Source organism: Tachypleus tridentatus, chromosome 6, assembly GCF_004210375.1.
Source record: "Tachypleus tridentatus isolate NWPU-2018 chromosome 6, ASM421037v1, whole genome shotgun sequence".
Taxonomy (NCBI): Eukaryota; Metazoa; Arthropoda; class Merostomata; order Xiphosura; family Limulidae; genus Tachypleus; species Tachypleus tridentatus.
Genome location: NC_134830.1, coordinates 117,848,772 through 117,871,228, shown reverse-complemented (window position 1 = coordinate 117,871,228; position 22,457 = coordinate 117,848,772). Strand labels below are relative to the sequence as shown.

General features: G+C 29.0%; 2 protein-coding genes across 5 annotated transcripts in view; one reads left to right on the top strand and one right to left on the bottom strand.

Annotated features, from left to right (window-relative positions):
• Positions 1-125: 125 nt before the first annotated feature.
• LOC143253411 (rhomboid-related protein 2-like) lies at positions 126-18,539 on the bottom strand. The gene is made up of 9 exons (XM_076507266.1): positions 18,390-18,539; positions 15,246-15,353; positions 14,365-14,388; positions 11,035-11,205; positions 8,474-8,644; positions 7,924-8,066; positions 7,004-7,116; positions 4,072-4,172; positions 126-440 (listed from the first exon to the last, which is right to left on the bottom strand). Exons 2-9 carry the CDS (start codon positions 15,327-15,329, stop codon positions 126-128), a joined length of 1,122 nt encoding a protein of 373 aa, XP_076363381.1. The 5' UTR covers positions 15,330-15,353; positions 18,390-18,539.
• Positions 18,540-18,549: 10 nt separating this feature from the next.
• Positions 18,550-22,457, top strand: part of LOC143253408 (PAX-interacting protein 1-like) — a 50,319-nt gene continuing 46,411 nt past the window's right edge. For 3 of the 4 annotated variants that reach the window (XM_076507250.1, XM_076507247.1, XM_076507246.1), the window contains exon 1: positions 18,550-18,650. Coding sequence is in view for 1 of the 4 variants with exons in the window: in XM_076507249.1 (XP_076363364.1) it covers positions 18,627-18,650 (24 nt within the window). In the remaining 3 variants the exon portion in view is untranslated. The remainder of the gene's footprint in view (positions 18,651-22,457) is intronic. The other variant, XM_076507249.1, reaches the window with a different exon arrangement.

The following is a 22,457-nucleotide window of genomic DNA, read 5'->3' as shown; positions in this document are numbered from 1 at the left end:
ATTACTCTGAATTGGAACATAAGATACTGTCTCTAATAATGAGTTGTAGCATATTGTGCCACATTTCAAAATCATAATATGCAAGAAAAGTGAATCATAACAAAGATACCATAAAAAAATATTAATCAATTTTTAGATTCCAATGGAGGAAAATATTCATAATAAAAGATATTCCACAAGATGGCAAAAACCATAAAAAATAAATAGATTATAAAAAGTACCCATCCAAGTTTTTTTTCCCAACTGTGAACTTTCAAATTCTTTAAGATTATTACTCCCAACAGAAGACCTCCTAAAGCACCAGCAAAATGTGAAGCATAACTTGTACGACTATCTTCCTTGCCAAAGTAACGGTAGTAGAGGGCAACCCCAACATCAGTGCCTCCAAAAATGAATAAAGCAGCCAATCGAAACCAAGCAAACTCCATTTCTTTAAAATTCTGAAAGAAAAGAAAAAGAGGCATCAAAATTGGTAAGAAAAATAACTAAAATAATTAAATATTTAAGAATTTTTCAAAATACAGTTTATCGTTCTTGTTTTACTTTATGTTTCATTCAGCATTTTGTTGAATATAGTTCAACATAAATCCAATATGATCTTTAACCCTATTGTAACAGGTTACAGGTCAAAGGCCATGTCATCCCATTTGTTGACTCACATTCAAAATGTTATTAAACCACTTTTTACTAAATTTTTGTACAAAAACAAATTACTCCCGATATAAACGTTATTGCTCAGACAAACTAAGACATACATAGGCTTAAAGATCAATCAGTCTTTGCTTACCAGCATACCACACAATCAAGACCTCTAGTCTAATGTTTATTCTTAACAATTTCAAAAGAGCAATATTTCAATGGTTAATGTCATATTTGTCACCATTATTAAGGTTTTAAAAATATTTAAAGATTCACAAGAATTTAAGTAACAAATAAAAGACTCACTTTTTTATATTGTTTCATATTGTATTTATATACAACATTCAGAAATATATTAATGTTTATTCAACATACTATATGAAATTGTTGCTGTCAGCAACAGTTGATAATATTAACAAATTAAATCTTACAACTACACATAAAACCTAAAGTTCTGATTACATATAACTATTTGTAATTTTTTACATTCAAGATTGTATGGACAGAAACCATATGTGGAAGATCTTTGATAATGATTCTGTCTCCTTCATTGGGATATGGATTTGTTTTAGTTAGCTCGTACAGCACAACTCCAACATTATATTACTAGTCAAAGGATATATCTAACATAAAAATACTTCATCTATTTAAATTCTGTCTACATTTATGTTATGTACAGTTCAACTCTTTCAGCATGGACACAGTCCCTGTGACCAACTTTGTAACCAGTTTTTGCTTGCTACAGTTTTCATGTGGTAACCTTTAAATTATTAAGTGTGTGTTCATGAAATACAGTAGATTATCAATAAATAATGCAATGCTTTAATCTGTAAAATAACAGATTTTTTGTGAAGTCTTAACATTTGTTAAGCAATGTTTTTTCATGTTTTTTTTTATTTTCACATGTAGTCCATTTAACATGCAAAGAAATTTTCATTTTAAGATTAAAAATACTTTTATTCATCTGAAAATTTTCAGATTTCACATAAGAAATCATTAGAATGTCCAAACAGTTGTCAAATATTTCTTAACAAAAAACTTTATATTTTATGTAATTTTCACTAACAAATTTCTGTACAGGTTCTGTCAATTTGGTCAAACTCATAACTACCATAAAAAATTAGAAAATAAATATAAATTGTCTTTTTTACTCTGGAATGACTAAATATTAAAAAACAAAAATGCATATGTTTAGACTAAATAGCTTAAATCTTATAATATTATATATGTTTATTATTTTTATCATATGTACTGTTCATCTCTGCCTGGCTAACATTATTGAAATTGCAATAACATGGCAAAAGTGAACTCATGTTACTGTATCACACAGTATAAAATTAGCTCTTACAAAGTGAACTGTCTTAAGTGCATTTTAGTGGACTAGTATTTTGTAATATACAGTCCATTTCAATTATTATACATTGTATATGCATACAGATTATTACAATTTAGAAATAAATTATTAAACTTATTTTTCTCAAAATATAGAACAGTAAATAAAGAAGCAAAGCAAACAGTTACAGTTATATCTTCAGGTTACAATGACCTTTGTACTCATTTACTGCTTGTCATAGTTGCTAAGCCTTAAAAAATTCTGCATGTGGAGGATGTGATTTTTTTTTATAGGTATTATATATATATTTCAAATAACTAAAATATCTTAAATTATTATACAGATAGCATAGACTCCCACTGTAGTTTATCAAACCGAGTAACTAAACTGGGTTTGTCCCTAAAAAGGATATGAAATTTTAAACAGAGTAAAGACTGAACTTACCAGGTTGAAGTTTTGTATTGAAAGAATGAGATGATACTGTAATTCTTGAAAATGGCTGAGAAAGACATTCAGAGCTTTTGATTGGTTATTCACATTATAAACAGAAATAACTCTATATTTAAGGGGGTGTTTCAAGAAATGGAAAGAGCTGGACAGGCCCACCGTATTTGATTCAACATATAAGCAAAACATTAGGTTCATATTTTATATTCTTTGCTCATTAATACAGGTAATTTGAGTTCCCAATTCATAATGTTATGTATTATAATTTATCCTGGACGAGTCTCCAATTCATTAGGCTACACGTGTCATGTATTACAATTTCAAATAACCGTAAATTTTAATTTTGGTTTAGAAGTTATTTGAATGTCAATGTGTATCAACTTTATCATATTTTACAACATGAATGATATACACTTACAAACAATATTAAGTCCTCTATCTGGTCTGGAACTGAATATTTTATCGATAGTCCAGGTTCACAGTGAGCAAATTAATTTAACGTTGATACACTAACACATTTCAATTAATGAGAATGCTAGGTAAGCTCTATTCTTGTTTGGCCTAACTCAGTTTACAAGCTTACTTTTTTTCACAGAGGAACAGAGATATTTAATGTTCCTGTAGAAATACTAACATCTAAAGTTATTTCTATGAAGTTGAATGGTTCATAACGTTCAAAATCTAAATAATTCCTGGTCAACTATCTGTAGTTTTTCTATTAATAACTGTTTATCACAGTTATGGCTTCTCAGGTTTATAGTATACCTCAAGCTGACCAACAATATTCTATTACTGTCTCTTGATGTAACAATTTATAAACTTCAGGCAACATTCACGAAAATTCATTTGGCAACAATATTAGAAGTTATGCTAGTGTTTTAGTAAAACATATTGTTGATTCTTACTCTCAAGAATCTTCTACAAGTTTAGAGAACAGGAAGTACTTACACAGTAAACATTTAACAATACACATCACATGCATTAAATTGAAACAAATGTAGACATTAAAATAAATGTATGACAGTAAATCTGTTGCAAAAAAAAATTATACTTATAATTTTGACATCATAAAGATCTCTTCTGAACCAGTGCTGCATTCCACATACCATATAAAAATTGATGATTGGGTGTGTTTTTTTAGTATTTGCTCTTCAATTAAAAAACATATATTATTAAAAATTCAACTATAACATACAATTTAATACCAAAATGTATTCACAAAGTCATAAAATAGCAGTTCAATATAATTTTGAATGAGAGTCAACAAATGCAAAGACATAGCCTTTGACCCATATGGATGGGGTTAAGGACTGTACTATGATGGCTTGCACTGCAAATTACAATACCTCAAAAATAATAGAACTAATATAATTTTTAAAATAACTTGTGTGCTAAAAAATTAAGTCTAATCAATTTAAATTATGGTAGTAACAATTATAGATAAGGAAGCTACGAGAACAAGCCTATAAAAAAACAATTATACTTTGACAAAGTAATAAATAAGTACATCCAACTAAAAAATCAGAAATTATTTTGATTTGATAATAAAACTTGCATAAACAAGTCCAGTTGATTACAACATGGTACGAATTCTTGGGTTTTAATTTTTCATAAAAATTGCCTTAAAACATTAATTATTTGAGCTAACTTACTACTATAACATTGGCTAAGTGGGCAGCTATCAATGCATATACCCCACCAGAGGCACCAGCCAGGAATGTAGAAGGATCAGATATTGATGAACCCAAAGATCCTACGAAGAACAGTCATTAATTTATATTCCCATTTAAGTACATTACAACATTTTATTAATTTATTACATCCATTGTTTGTTTAAAAAAGGCCTTATAAAGATGTAATGAGTTCAAAAACTATTTAAATAATCTATTCTAAGCCTTTTCTTTCTTGGGGAAAAACCAAAAGTTATTTATAAATTATAAAAGCAGAGTAAAGTCATAAATTTATATTAATATTTAGATGCTATCTTAAAAATAAACTCAAATAAGGTTGTTATTGATATCCAGTCGTGATTTAATACCAATTTATAGGGTCAAATGTCATCACAATGATTTCTCCATGAAATTGTAAAACTTAAACCACTTTAGAAATTGGTAAAAATAATTTAACTAAATATGTTTTCTGATCTTTAAGGGAATATTTTAAAATTCTTGCACAAGTTTACACAGCACCATTTACAACATGATTAACAAGCAAGACCACGTATGGTTTCAGTTAAAAGATGAATTAACCAGTGAAAAATGAGATAGAAAACTTTCTGGATGCACTTCGTAACAGATGGATGTGTCAAGTTTCAAAAGATTGCTAATGCAGAACATTAGAATAATAAAACAAAGAACAACGTTTTGACCTTCCCAAGTCATCTTCAGGTTAACAAAGAGAGAATTTGCAACTGACCATTGCCAGGCATGTCTTAGAGCCGACACGTGCCTACCAATGGTCAGTTGCAAACTCTCTCTCTTTGTTAAAGTGAAGATAACTTAGGAAGGTCGAAATGTTCTCTGCTTTATTAGTAAAAGTGTTAATACCCATACCAGTCATTCTGAGATACACTTTTACTTTAAGTGGGTTTCTCATCATCACAAAGATCATTAATTCAGTTGTTCAGTTGAAGTTTATTTTAAATATATTTTTTTTCTTTTTAAAGTATAAATTTAATACCGATTAAATCTCTGTTTCTATGAGTATAGCATTAATATATAATGTTTCATGTTTATTAAAATAATTTGAAAAAGGAATTAAAAAAAAAAATTAAGAAGTTGTTCTCTGGATATTTTAAACCATTTCATAATTTTCTCATCACTCTGAAGAAGAAACCAACCAGATTAGAAATTTTTAGTCCTGCAGTTTTTTATAATCCTAAGAACTCGTGCATGAAAGTAAAGAATAACAAATAAGTAACAAATCAACTATATCCAGTGCCAATAAGGCTTCTGACTCAATATCAGATCTTATCAGGCTGATTGAGATATGGTATATGCAGCAATGGTCTAGACACACAATTTTGGCAGTTGTTTTGGAATAAGGTTAATATTTGAACAGTCCTCCTTCAACCTGATCTTGGTAAGAATATTAGTTGAGTGGCTATTGTTTATTATTGGACAAAATGGGCTGATAGATTTAACAAAATCTGGTAGATGCAGGTCCTGTAGGCTATGCAGGCAGCAAAGCAAAGACAAAGGCAGAAGATGGTAGAAAAAGCAAGTTGATGGCAGACCAAACCAAACACCAACTCAAATAACATGATTCAGGGCCAGGCAAGGATGTTGCCTTGGCTGGGATCTAGAGATCCAATGCCTTTTACTTAGGTGTGGGGGAAATGGGAGTGCACCGAGAAAACCCACTTTCATGGCCTGAGCACTGAATAATCTACCCAAACCATGCCCGAAAGTAGATGGAAGGAAAGAAGATCAAGATTAATAATGCATATAGAATTAAAACACATAAGGCTTAAGGCAGAACTGTAGAAGTAGCTAGTTGGTTGGTGGTTTGGAAGAAAAGCTTGTTCTGTGCTTGTATAGCTGTGAGGAAATTCAGGTTGAACTTGGGTTCAGAGATGTACAGAAGTGGTGAAGATGAATGCAGGTTTTCCGGTTGCCCTTCAATGGTCTGGGCTGATTTGTGTCTTCTTGCATTCTTAGTTTGTGACTTCTGATGAGTGTTTGTAATCTTGAAGTCTGTCTGTACTGATGCACCTGTAGTCTTAGTTTGCATGGTTTGTGTCTGGCTTGAGGTTGTAGTACCTGAAATTAAAGCTGTAGTTTGGCAGGATTTGTTGCATGTCTTCTTCGGATAAGCAAGTCCTGATATGTAGCTGACAGTGGAGGTTGGGGCATCAATGTAGAACTGCATGAATATGTTTGGGTGTTTTTCCTGGCTGGTTCTGGATTAAACAGTAAATCAGTGCTTCACTGTTGGAAGTTGTCCATTGATTGTCTATGTTGTCTGGAAGTTTTATATGACCACAAATTGGTGCAGCGGTGATGTGGGTGTTCAGCACTGAAGTGAAATATGTGATAGTAACACCCATTGCGTAAAATGCAGTCAGCGCTATACTTCAAAGTTGTCACTATCTTGAAGAAATAGTTGGGTAGATTGGTGTAAATGTGATATATGCCATGCAACTTAGTTTTGATTTGCATTCAATGGCCTGTTTAATTTCTTCGGGTTGAATGGTTGGGTTGACACCCCTAAGGAACACAGAGAAAAGGCCAACAAGACTTTTAGTGGGGGAACTACTGACATTAAATTCAGTGTTCCATGGTTGGCATAAATACACTTGATTAGAGGGCTGGATAAAAATTCTGCCCTGATTAAGGATTCAGGTCCTAGAAGGGTCGATGGTTGCAGCCAGCTTGACTTGGACGCTATCTATATCACCAGTTATATGAAGGACAACTGTCATAGTGTGAAATAGGGTTAAGCACGTGAGGTATAACTATTGTTATATATCATTTAATTTCTCTACAAAGCAGGAGTAGGTTAATTTTAATAACATTATTTATTTATTTATATTTAACACAACTTATATATTTACTTCATTATTATGCAAGTTATAGTAACCACCTGCTAATCCACCAGCAAGATAAAGAAGCCCAACCCTCCACCACTTATGTACCATCTCCAAGGGTATTCCCAATAACAACTGGATTATAATGTTGAAAAATATATGAACAGCTCTGAAGGGATAAAAAATGTTATAATTACTATAAAAACATTTATGATGTTTAATATTTCTAATAACAACTACTAACACTCAGGCAAACAATTTTTTTTATAACAATTTGTATGATGTGTATAAGCAAAATATTGGATTTCTTAAAAACTGATATTTTTAAAAACTACAAAGATCAATCAAATGGTAATTTTTTTAATAATCACTTTAAGAATGTTCCACAAAACACAAGTCTATAAGTCTGATTTATTCTATAGAACTGTTATACATTTTTAGTTAAAAAAAACAATGAAGTATTACCTTGCAAATATATGCATTACATCTTGAATATTAAAGTTGTAATAAATTTACAAGGATGCTTCTCATGGTTAATTATTTCTTTGAAACAATACTATTACTTTAATGATAATAAGGGTAAATAAAAACAGAATAGAATACTTATTTTAAACATGGTTACTTCAAGTTACAATTAGTCTTAATATTACTAGCACAACAAAAGTTAAAAAACGAACATATTTATTCTGTTTTAGGACCAAGAGCGCATTTTTAAAATCTAAAGTATCTCATTTCATTCAGCACATAATATCTAAATACCATCAAATAAAAACAGTATAGAATACTTATTTTAAAACATGGTTACTTCAAGTTACCATTACAGTCTTAATATTACTAGCACAACAAAAGTTAAAAAATTAACATATTTATTCTGTTTGAGGACCAAGAGCACATTTTTAAAATCTGAAGTATCTCATTTCATTCAGCACATAATATCTAAATAACATCAAGTACATGTGATAAGATCAAATCATACCCAGCATGAATAAGCATGTAAGTGATAAACCTCCAGGCCTCGTTACGACGGCGAGGATTGTAGATGAGGGAGCTGTCAAGGGGAATAGGGCCTGCAGCACTCAATTCTTTCAGCTTCACACAGTAATAAATAAAAACTCCCAACTAAAAAGATAAAAACTGAGAATATTAACAATGTAAAATAACATAAATGCACTACTTTCCATAACATTACCACCAACAATGATAGGATTCATATCTAATGCAGCACAAATTTCTTACTTTAATAACTGTAAAAAATAGTTTTAGAAAAATCATAAGAAAAATGTGATTAAATTATACCAATAATTATTTACCATTTACTGAGTCTACTTATAATGTTTAAGTTAGTAAAGGTTACCCTAAACATAGGGTCTAGGTTGTTTATATACTTTCAGCCCTCTTATGTATACACTCCTCTTCTCACTTGTCATGAAACAGATATAATCATAAACAATGAAAGAGACATAAAACAGAACACAGATTATGTGTATTTCATGGTACTATGGGGGGAGAATTTTCCATTTCCTCACCTCTCCCAAACTAGCTATAATCATAAACAGTGGAGGAGGCATACAACTGTATTGCTCTAGATATCTTCGCACTGTGGTAGCTCTTTCTGTTCTCGGTACAACTGCCATTGCTGCAAACCTCACGAGCCTCTGAAACTTCGGTCTAGCAGAGCCTAACTCCATGGCATGAACCTTACATGCAAAGTATTATACACAGGAATTAACAAACACAACTTTCACTTAAAGACAAAAACATTAAGCAATCATTTACCCTATCTTACAAAAACTATGTAATTTCTTTAACTAGGACTGCACTTGCTCAAACTTAGAGATGTATTAATGATTCTGTTCGATAAAATATTTAGCAAAACAAAAAACAACTAGTCTTTCCTTCAAAGTGTTGAAGCATATAAAAAGCCACTTTAGAATATGAATCATTTATCAATCAATGTACAATTCAATGCCTTGTATCCAAACAATTAAAAATAAATTTTTTTTGCAGACTACAAAGAGTACAACCAATGAAATAGCTACTGGGAAGCTTTACAAATTAAGTCAATATAAATAAACCCAACAAATTATTTGGTACTGACTTAATGTCAATATAATGTGCTTTCTAATTCATTTGCAAATAAGCCACATTTCTTTTATAAATGTTCACCTGCTGTTATTCTACACATATATTTCTTTTTTAAAATGCAGCTCTTGTAATTAAGCTAGTTTGAAACAGTTCAAGAATCACATAAAACATACTTTACTTATCAACACCCAAAAACTAAAAAATCTTGCACTGTTCTGAAAGTTAATTTACATAAATTTTCACCTCTACTTACCCCTTCTATACATTTCTTTTTCAACAAAGTTTATAATACCTAACACTCGCAGGTGTATTATAAAATCTCACCAACCCAAAAAACAAATAAAGAAAAAACACCCAACAAGGAAAACAATCAATACCACTCAAATATTTTAATTGTTACATTGAATTAATAATAATAAAAAACAAGGAATTAAAATTCTTCAAATTAATTACTAAGTCAATTATTTGGTCTTGTAAGATGTAATAATACTTCTTGGTACAATACCACAGAAAAGACAAATGAAGCTATACATGGAACCACTTGTTTGTTTGACTCGACAACAATTAAACATTGCGACAGTTGTTAGTTTTTCTAACTATTAATAAAGGACTACCACCAACAAAAAATTTAATCTATCATTAGAATTGTCATTCATTAAGATTAATCTTAACCCTTTTATTACAGGTCACAGGCCATGTCACTGCATTTGTTGACTTGCATTCAAAGTGTTATTGAAATACTACTTTATGAATTTATGTCAATAAGTTTAGAATCAAATTGTAGATCATATTGTTTTAAACTTAAATAGATCTTAGTTGCTAAGCTTAGTACATTATAATAGAATTCGATGGTATCAGTGTAGTTATTTACGACTTTTTGGTTATTCAACTATATATATAAGAAAAATCTAAAAAAAAAATTTGTTTGATATCCTCCATGCACAAAATTTTAAAAGGCTTAGCAACCTATGTCCAGTAGCAAAAGAGTTTAAAGATCATAGTAAGAAGAGATAATTGTTTGCTTTACTTCTAGATTTATTGTTCTATATTTTAAGAAAAATAAGTTTAATAATTTATCTCTAAATAGTAATAATCTTTACACACACATAATGTACAATAATTGAAATGTGACTACATATTACAAAATACTAGTTTACTAAAATACAGCCAAGACAGGGAAGACTAAAGGTCAGATTTATACTATTGGATACATGACCTGAGTGCATGTGAGTTATGTAATGTTAGGTAGGCATAAATGGAAGGTCAATATATGAAAAAATAGTAAATATATGTCTATATATATAGTGTTATGAGACTTAAGCTACTTAGACTAAACACTTGTATTTTTGTGTTATAATATGTAGTCACTATAGAACGAAATAAGCATAATTTATATTTCTTTCCTAATTTTGTATGATGGTTATAAAATTGGTCAAATAACAGACCACACACAGTTAGAGTATAGAAAATAACAAAATATATAGTCTTGCTGAAAACAAATGTTTGAAATCTATTTTGGAGGTTTTAGAGATTAGACAAATAATATTTGAGGGTTTTGGGACAAAGAATAGTTTTTTAATCATAACATGAAATCACTTTCCACTCAGACTTGTAATGAAACACACTCTATTTTCACAAACAAATCTTTAGTAAAAAATATTTCATTAAAAAGAATTCGATTTTTTTGTATACAAAAAAACTTGCAGTTTTTACTAAAAAGTCTACCAAGTTTTGTGAAGCTACACATACGTATCAAAAATTATGGTGGGAATACTTAACGTCTGCAAATGTGTAGACAAACTCATGTATATTGTACTGGGTTTGTACCAAAATGGTTAATTGGTCATAATGTTCTTTTTTTAAATAGAGATCAATTTTTTTTAAGAAATAAATATTCATAACACATGAATTCTAACATTCTTTAAGTTTCTTGGTCATTAACTTTTAATTTTTTAATATCTTGTAAATATTTTTTATTTCTTTTATACTTTGAGATTCCTACCATCCGAAGAAACTCCTCATAACTCAACATTCTATTATGATCCCAATCAGCTCGCTCCAAAATTTCATCCAAAATGTCTTCAGGAAAATCAGAGCTGATCTCAGATGGATCTGATTGGAGAATCCTTTTCAGTTCATCAAGTGGGATCCATCCATCATTGTCAGAATCATACTGTAAAAAACATTCTCAAAAAATTAATAAACTACATTAAAAGAAAGTTGTGTTTTCAGGGGGAAGAAAAAAGTAAACTGTATCTCACATATATCAATCACCATAATGAAATTTTTGAAAGAAACATAACATTATGAAATTTCAAAAATCACACAAAATAAAACATACTAAAATAACTTTAATATGTTATAGTGTTAACATGTAATGAGTTAAATATAAAACTAACGAGGAAATAAAAAACTGTTCGTAAAATGTGGACGGACACTAGATCATGCTGTATTCATTTTGTCCTTTAAGTTTAAGCAGAAATGCAAGGGTCATTAAAAGAAATACAGTTTGTAAAGTATGTAATTAACTGGAATCACAAGTGTTATGTAAATCTTGTATGACTATATAAATCTTAATATAAAGATGAAACAGAAAATAACTAATGCACAAAGGGAAGATGAAAGAACCCATTTTATATCTCAAAAAAAGGAAGCTCATTTGAAATGGATTCTCTACTTGTGTTCTGCTTTCTTTTTTCATGTATACAGGAGAACATGATGCAACTAAAAATAAAAAGCCAAACAAACTGTAATGACTATGCTAACATTGCAAAGATAGGCCTTAAAATTGTGTGTATGTATCAATATTTTACATACAGGCCAAATTCTTTACAGGTGTCTGTAACTTGTTGGCAATAAATTTCAACAATAAACAAACAGCACACAGTTCACTTGTTTTAAAAAAATATATTTAACACAAGTTAAACATATATAAAAATATTTATTATACACTTAATTACCACAGTTGTACCCAGAGCATTAAATAATTGTTTCTTTTGTTCAAACTCTACACAGGCCATTTCAGTTACTTTAGAACACAACTGACTAGACAAACTATTCCATTCAATACTCTGTTATAACAATAAAACCTGTGATAATTTCGACTTAAAAACTGCCACTATACAGCTTTTATGGGTATGCTCACAATTACTCAGTCCAGACCCATTTATATATATAACTATATCATCTTTCTCAAATTACATTTTGGATGCATATTTATAGCCTGGAGTTATTTTTAATATGGTGATCAACATAAAATAGGTCTGTGCAACATTCTCTTAAGATGCAATGAAATTTGTCCCGTCTCTGAAAAATTATTTTAGGTCTTGAACAGATATGCAGGTAAAATGGAAAAACATCAAACAGAAAAATATGAGAAAATATTTTATAAATGAAAGGAAAAACCTTTTTGGACTATGAAAGGAATTATTTGAGAATTTGTAATATAAACACTTAATAAAATTCATGACGTATTCAAAATTTATCACTGTAAGTAGATCTTTACACTATACCATAACTGCATCAATTTCTTTGCTTTTCCATGCCATTTACTTTGGGTTTTGGCTCACAGATACATTTTAAATATTTATATCTGTTTTTTATTCAAATATGTATTATATTCTACAGGTATTACTCCTTTAAATCTAATCTTATATACCACAGATATATTTCTTTTCTTTCTTTTTTTTTGTGTTCCACAAGTAAACCATTTTTTAATCTGGACTTGTATTCCACTTTGTATTCCATTAAACATTTTGAAAATAACTTATGTACAAAGAGACCTAACTTAGACAGTTTAAAACTATTTACTTATAGCAACCACACTTTCAAAGAATAAACAGACCAATTGATATTTTTAACTGCTGCTAATAGCCAATAATTTCCTAGGTTATAGTTTGTTTTCAGTACAAAGCTATACAATGAGCTGTCTGCACTGTGTACACCATGAAAATCAAACTTAAATTTTAAAAGTATACAACTCTTCAAATTAAATGCCAGGGAACTCATAAGATTACAGATATTAACATAAAACTTCATGAGGAGTTTTGAACTGGAAGTACTTTTAGACTTTTGTTAGGAAAAGTACTTGTGTAATTACATACAAAATCAATAAATTCACAAAGTAGCAAAGTTAAACAAACTTAACTATACATGTTAAATTAAAAATATAAATTCTCAAATTTAGACAATATTTTTCTATAACAAAGTAATTAGGCCATTTATGCCATTAACTAATTTAAAAAACATTATATTTTTCAGCAGTACAAGATAAAATACAAATAATTCATGAACACTGGACATGTGACATTCACATGATAAATGTAACAGGCACATTCTTAGACAAACAAATTCATTTTACATGTTAAACTTGGCACTGGTAAATTGAAATCTATATGGTAATGCTTACAAAGGTGGTACTAACAAAAAAAAAAACTACAAAACTATAACCTCTCCCCTAACTCAGAACAAATTGATGTCACATATTTAAAATAATGAATGTAACTCTACATCAGTAGCTAATTAAAAATAAACACTTTGTACATACAATGTCATGTAACTGTTGTTACATCACATACTATAATTTAAGTTTCGACAAGATGACTACACTGAATATAAGTAGAAAACTTGCGAGTTATCATTAATAGTAGTTACATGTTTATTATTATATACAAACATAGGGAAAAACAGTGTTAAATTCATGCTTTACAATATAAAAGAAAAGTGAATTAAAATATGAATTTTTTTAGTTTTAAAAAGTTTCATATTTTTTAATGTTATTGAATAAATCCTTAAGTCAGAATGTACACATATTTCAACCAATAATTTTGAAAACTGGATATATATACTTCATGATTAAATACTTGTAAAGGATCACGGTCTTGTGTTACAAGCTAATATGTCTGATCAACAGTTTGTATCTAACACACAAGAATAATTGAGTCTTGTGCATTGGCATGTTGCATACCAGTTAATATTTTGGGCTGTGGTTTGAAGGGTCTGACTTTCAGCTGTAGACATATTATCAAAGTGAAAGTCAATCCCCTTATCTGTTACACAAGAACTGGATAAAGCACTTCTGGTGGCATGTGCTATTGACTGGTAACCTTCATTCTGGTCAACCATTTGAAATTTTTTGTGGCTACACCTAAATCCTAATAGTCCACCATTAAGTCTATGCATACATAATGTGTATTTCAGGTTGAAAGCTTATACTTCCAAAGTTCTTACATTAGGATGTTACAACTGTTCTCTGCGTAACTACTGAAAATGTTAACTTATGCAAGTAACTACTTACCAAACTCTTCTCTTGTTTAACCGTAAGGCAACTTACCTTTTCAAAAACAGGTCGCCATAGCTGAAAACCAAAAGCAGCAAATCAGATCACATCCTTTTAAAAAACAGTTTATTTTCTCAATAATTAGGTCAACATTATCTTTACAGTTCACCAAAGACTAAAAATATTAACAAAGATATTAATTTCAATGATAATATGAAAAAACTAAACAAGTATTCCATAAAGCTTTTTAAAAAATATTAAATGTTTTACTTTTACTAAAAACACCACTGAAACAAAAATACTGTCAATATAACATACATTACCTTTTTTAGTTAAAACTACTGCAAAACAAAATAACTTTTTATCATCTATGTGAATATGAAAATTTGCATACAAACAATTATAAGAACCCAATATTGAAAGCATATGCTAGATCCATTGCTGACAAGAATTTTTGTGAAGTAGCAAGGCTCACTGGTATGATAAAACAACACAAAAGTCATAGAATTGGTTGAGATGCTATTTTATCAATTTTTATTAAAGAAATTGGAGAATCAGCTTTTTAGGGTAAAAATTAATAAGTTATTTTCACTTTAATTTAACATTAATTTTTTATTACTCTATTTATTTGAATTAATTTTATTATCAATTATTATTAGAAATTAACTAATTTATAAATCAGACTTTTACAGTAAGAATTAATAACACATATAATAGTATTTCAATTTTTAGCACTGATTATTGTTAAACTTTGTAACTTGTATTGAAAATGGTTCACCTCCAAGTAATTGTTAGTAGTTAAGTTTGTTTTTTTATATAGAAAATGTTCACATTAGTTTTGCTCAAATTTTTTCCACAATCTTCAAGATCAAATTTTTAGAACTTTTCATTAAAGTAATTAATATAAATTGTTAACTATGTTGCTGGGCAATTACCCTATCCATTTCGATACTATCATATTCCTTGCTAGTACTTCTAGATGGTGGAGTGTGTTGACTTCTCTCAGTCTTGATGCGCATGGCAGCTTACAGACTACCCACAATCTATAAAGATAAAAATTGAATAAAGTAATATAGTACTTTAAATTTAGGAATAACAATAAATAGTAAAGGTCCTATACTGAAAACAAGGATGTATGAATTAGACACAAATTTCACATTATATATGAGAAGGCAACACCTAACATTTACAACTGCAAATTTGGTATGGGAATTTTTTGGTTTAACAAAATAGTTGTGATAAAAAAATAACATTTCCTCAAAATTTGTGTTTAATGTCTTTATACTGTCCTGCCACTGTGAAGATAACATTTTAACAGGGAGCAAGCACTATCCCTTACAAAAATCCAGAAATGTATATTATATATCTACATATAAACTGTTCTGGCACTCACGTAAAGTGCAGTGACAATTCTTGGTTTTCATTACCTAAATAATTTATTTAATTTCCACTAATAATTTTCTTTATACACTCTGATTTTGGTTTACAGATATATTTGTTTTATAACCGACAAACACCCTACAGTTTGTTGAAGAAACTTCTAGAGTAAACTATAGAGAACTATAGTACCAAAATGTTCCAAAGACATTCCCAGGATAGAAAGAAAAAATAAAACAACTAAAAGCAGTACATTTCCATAATACCCTCACAACTGTCACTGCTATACCCAACTTTTATGAAACAATTATATGATTTTTTTGCACTAGTTTCTCTCTGTACTATAGTAATAAATGTTATCTTTATCTACATAGAACTTAGAAACAGAACTTCATTAGAAGTAACAAAAACTAGTCTTTGATCTATATATGTAATGTTAATAGAGTAATATATATAGCCTGATTTATATTACAACTATAACCTAGGCTGAATTTAAAGTAATGAATCTAAGTTCAAGTAAATCAGTTAATTCTTAAAACATAGAGAGATAGTAAGCTAGTTTTTTATGTCAAATTATTGAATAAAACAATGTATTTCATGTTTTAGAATTTAGTATGAAGGCAAACTAATGATAAAAAATACAAATATTAGTTCTTAAACATTAGGCTTAACAATAACAGTTAAAGTGCTACACTACCAGTTTTCTATGATGCTGCTTGTTATTTGGGTGGTATAAGGTATGGATTTGACACATTTAACTTTTCAAAATATCTTTTAAGCTGCCACACAAAAAAAATTGTACTTGTAAGGTGTTTGATATAAAAAGTAAAGGGTTGTTATCAATTGTATCCAGCCAAATTGTACCCTCATCAGAAGTGAAATTACTCAAAAGGTTAGTACTTAGGCCTTTGTGCTTCTTGTTTGAATTAATGTTATTGTTAGAGACATAATTAATAAATCACTAAAGCTGGCTAATGACAAACTCTGGGTATTTATACTTGCACTGATGATGTTGAGGTATTACAGAATAACTTGATTAGTATTTGGCAAATTAACTTCTGTTGCAGTAAGTTCCACATATTGCATTAATCTTAATTTGGATTATGTTTAATACAGATAGAAAATAACACAATAGAGTAACTGAAGAAAAATACATTGTTACACTGTTGGAAAAGTCACTCAAACCATTGAAACAATGCTCTGTTGCTAAAAGTATAGCTAATAGAATTATTGTATAGTGTATTTGATGAAATTTTAATTACATGTTATGAGGTAATTTTCTCTATGTAGAAATCACTAGTGAGACCTAAATTAGAATAATGTTTACACTTTTGGTCTGCTTTCCTAAAAAATAACAATGATCTTCTGAGTAAATATTCAACTACAAAGAGTTAAAATGTTTTAATTTGACTTTTAGAATTAAGGACAATATGGTTAGAAATGTCAAAATGCATGACCACCTGAATATTAGTAAATACAATTAAAACACTATAATCTTCAATATATTTTTATTGGTTTGAACAAAAGAAATATATTCTCTACAAAAAAGTATTGGTTAAGCCTAATCAGGAATTATTTTTTTTTTTTTGGGTACACTTTCTACAGGAAGCTAGAATATCAACATCTTGAAAAAAATTACATAAACAAGTTACTAGACTTATACTCTGTATGATTTAAGCTATTAAGAAAGGATTATTTTTAGACTTGTGTTCTACAGAGTATAGAAAAGCTGTGTGTATGCCTTTACTAATAGTTTTGATTGTATTGTTATAATCAGTGATGTCGAGAAAACCCACTTGTAGAGAAATATATATGCAAAAACTGCTTGTTTGGGTTGAGAAAATATTTTACGTAGAAGAGCGAAAGTCGAAACATTGTTCGCTCTTCCACGTAAAAAAAAAAGTATTGTTATAGCCTCATTCTATAGTTGTCTGTGTGTGTCCACGATACCCTGTATTACTAAAAAGTATGTTAACATTTAATAATTTTATAAAAAATATATTTTAAAAAAGCCATTTTAATTACAGTCTGATACTGCATATTATCAACAGGTATTAACCTGGGCAGAAAACACATTTACAGTATGCTATAGCTCCTACAGAATATAAATCTTGTGAAACAAAGTGAGGAATAACCATAAAACATATAGTGAATTCCTTTGCATAGAATTGTGAAGTCATGTCAATACACTGTTTATCAATCTTAGTAGTATTCATACGCAGTTGAAAATGAAAAGAGAAGTTACCAGTAAATCCACTACCACGACCTGTCTGCTTAAGCAGTTAGTAACACAAATGTATTGGTAATAAGTTGAAGTTATGGGAATCAAGATGAAGACTTAATTGCTCTTTGATTCTGTTTTTCGGTTATACGGTTGCGAATGATTATATTTAATTTTAATATTCTGGGCACTTAGTTATGTGGTCCAAATGACCTTCAATAGCCTTACTTAAGTATGTTCTTAAAATTTCAAGTTGAAATTCAGAGTAAAAATAAAGAAGCAACAAAACTGGTGGTTAAAAGTAATAGGGGGAAGGCATTCCATACATGTATCACGCACTTGTTACTGTAATTGGAACGCTTACCTTTGTATAAGTTTGTAACCTTATGGCTATGACATGGTTTAACTTTAAGCTAGACAACATTTCCTTTCTTTAACAATTAAACTAAATAGTGTTATTATAAACAACTAAGTAACTTACTTTTGAAGAACGATATAATTAAAAGAACAAAACTGCAAACGAATTCACTCTATTCGTGTAAGTTTCTTAACATTTTAACATTACAAGCCCAAACAGGTACCACTGCTTCGAAGATTACCTACATTCAATTATTGTTATAATAACAATAAAAAGTAGTATATTATAATATCAAACAGAACGAGACTTTACGAGACTGAATGATGAAGTAAATTTCGCGGGAAATATTTTCAGTGGGTAATGAGTAAAACTGGAGTCTACCGGGTGAGTGCTGAAATATTTGCAGCTGATTCAAGTTTATTTATTATATAATGTGCAATTACGAATTGTATTTAACAATGTCTCTTGCATGCATTTTTACTTTAAACATTAGAAGGATTTGTCACAAAAGAGAGGCTATCGATACCGAATCAAGTTTTGTAGTACTCGTACTACTACTGGTGGTAGTAGCTTAACATACCACTAAGCCTAAATAGACTGTATGGAAACTGATCTTGTATTACTAATACTATTATTAGTTATATTAAGAGATAGTGCAAATTTCACTTCAGGCTCTTTTAGTGTAAAATTAAAAACGTGAAAAAGTGAATGACTAATGGTATAGGTCATTAGTTAAGCCATATTTGGAATATTTTGTTCAGTTTTGGGATCCTAAACTCAAACTAAATAGTTTAGCAAAATGACATTGAATTATTGGAAATAGTTCAGAGGAGGGCTACTACATAGAACAACCTTGTTGTCCTTTGATGTTATGAAACCTAGGAAAGTACAAAACGAAAACTATGTTAAGTTGGACTGTAGTTCAATTATCTTAATTTTATGATAAATTTTAAAAAAAAGTGCTGATAGTATAGTTCTTTGTGTGCAAAAACATAATTATAATTTGACTTTCAAATGTATATCACCAGAATGTAGCATTATTAAATTGAAAATACACTCCAGCTGTAACATTGTACATTTAATTTCAAATGAGTATAAAGGTGCACTTAATCCTATATACAAATGACAGTTCATTGTATTGCATATATATGGTATTATTGATAATTAATGATAGAATATTTTATTTTTCCAAAATTTATTAGTTTAAAATGTAGACCACTGTGTTCTGTAATAATTGCAAACTTTTCTAATAAGCTAGTTATGTTTTTGTACTCCATAAAGTGTTTTGCATGTTAAAAATTCACCTTGAAACTATATTTAATTATGAAACTGACTTACCCATATTAATCATTACTTTTGATAATTTTAAATATTTTTTCAAAAGAAAAACGCATTTTTATGTAAAATGTGTAACAGAACATTATAATAAGATATTTGGTTTTCAAACAAAACCCAGAACTCTGGAGCTTTCAAATAGTTTACTATTGTTTTTCAGTGAAGTATATGAAAGCACTAAGTTTTGGGTCTCAGTTGAAAACCATTACAAATTTTGTATATGATACTGTGTGTTAACATAACCAGAATTTATATTTATTAAGTTAAATATAGCCACATTAATTTTTTGCTCTATTTATGCTGTGGAAAATAGTAGAAAAAATGAGTTTAAATATTTGTCAGTAATAGAATTCAGAAATATTTGTGAAAGGTTAAAAAAAAAGAGATATTAAAGTAAATATCTATAATTTATATATCAGTAGCAGTGTACAAAAAATATTATAATGACAAAAAAATGGGAAAAAGTATATACCATTTTGAACATCATAAAACCATAAAAAAAGTGAAATTGCTGTGGTATATAATAAGTGTTCTAACATTTTTGGCTAAGTGACCTTGAGTAGACTTGTTAAAGGTGATTTAATCAAAATATTGATCACATATTTCTCCTGGCCCTGTATAAGTATCTTGTCTGATAAATCATTGTAAAAGATAAATGAAGAAATAATAAAAGTTTAGAACAGAAGCTCCATGAATAAATAGAACCTTAACTTAACTTGTAAGTGGTTATTTTTTATATTATTTGATGTGTTTTATTTTTATGCAGCCAAAACTAAATGTGAAGATTACATAATATACACTGAAATATCAAGTTAAAAAACTCAGTTGACAGAATTAAAAATAGAAATCCCTTTCAACCCATCATGAATTCCCTTTAACCTTAAAAACTAACGAAAATGTAAAATTAAGCATAACCTTCAAGATCCACAAGAAGTTCTATTAACAGCACATACAGTTTTATCTTGTAAGCTATTTAACAAGTTTATATCTAAAACAAAATGTCCATGTCTAGACTTCCAAATCTTAAGACATCTTACAGTGAGTCCTCATACTTGTTTTTAACACTATTATTTCATCTCTGCCAAAACTGCCAAGTTTTGCACATGTTTACCACATTGCTTTAATTTTGTTTAATATGTTCACAATAGGTAAAAAGTATATTTAAATATATGGCATCTCTGTTTATATTTATTCTAATGTTTTTATTTTTCAATTAATAAGTTTTTCAGATGGCAATGTTTTAGAGTTTGTAAAAACAGTTTTAAAATTAGAATTTACATGCCAAAAGGCAAATTGTGAATAATATTTCTTAAGCAATCATAATTTTTTAATGTAAAAGTGAACATAAGGGAAGAGAAGGAAAACTTTAGCATCGAGAAAATCTTTACTATCACAGTTTTAGTCTCCCAGTGGCAAGTCTGAAGGTTTGTAATACTGAAAACTGTGCTTTGATACCTGTTGTAGATAGAGCACAGCACACTAAGCCCATTGTGTAGCTTTGTATTTAACTACAAACAAACAGAGTTTCACAGTTTTTTTCTGCAAAAGCAACCAACTTTGGATTTGTAACAAATAGGATACTATGTAAAATTGATGTGTATCTTCACAAAATTTGGTGGACTTTTAGTAAAGGTTACAAGCATTTTGTATACAAAAAATCAGAGTTTTTTTAATTAAATAATTTTGGTAAAGATTTGTTTGTGAAAATTGAGTCTTGTTTCATTACTAGTCTGAATGGAAAGTGATTTCATGCTATGATTAAAAAAAAAGCTATTCTTCATCCCAAAAATCTCAAATATTATTTGTCTGATTTCTAAAACCTCCTAAGTATATTTCAGACGCTTGTTTTCAGTAATAATTTATTTTTATACTCTATTCAACTGTGTGGGGTCTGTTACTTGACCAATCTTGTAGCCATCATAAGTAAAATAGGAAACCAATGTAAAACATGCTTTTTTTATATTGTAACATGAAAATACAGATATTTAGTCTAAGTAACTTAAGTCTCATAATGCTATATATTTATTATTTTTATTATATTAACCTTCCAGTCATGTCTACCTAACATTGCATAACTTGCATTGACACTGTGCACATGTACTCAGGTCACGTATCCAGTAATATAAAACTGATCTTTGTTTCTTTCTTGTCCTGGTTGTGTTTTAGTGGACTAGTATTTTGTAATAGACAGTCATATTTAAATTATTATATTTATATTATATATTAAATTATGTATTTATATAATATATAATGTGTGTGTATATATATATATATATATATATATATATATATATATATATATATAGATGATTACTATTTAGAAATAAATTATTACACTTTTTTTTTAATATAGAACAATAAATTAAGAAGTAAAGCAAATAATTCTTTCTTCTTGCTTCAACCTTTGAATTTGGTTGTTACTGGACGTAGGTTGCTAAGCCTTTTAAAATTTTGTACATGGAGGATATCAAATTTTTTTTTTTTTTTTTTTTTATATATACGTTTTAAAAACCAAAAACTCATAAATAACTACATTGATACCATAGAATTCCACTATAATATATTAAGCTTAGTAACTAAGATTTAGACTTTGAAACTTCAAACAGACTAAAGACACAATCTACTTCCTTGAAAACTTGGTTCAAAAGAATGTGATAGCTTTTCTAAAGATTAAAATGTCTGAGAAAACGACTTTTGGAATATTCTAAGCAGTTGATTGTTATTCACATGTCATATACTGTAGTAAAAATATATAAGGGACCATTTCAAAAATTGTAAAGAATTGAGTGAGCTCACCATGTTTGGTTCAGTACATAAGCCATATTTCAGCAAAATAAAGATGTCAGGTTCTTATTT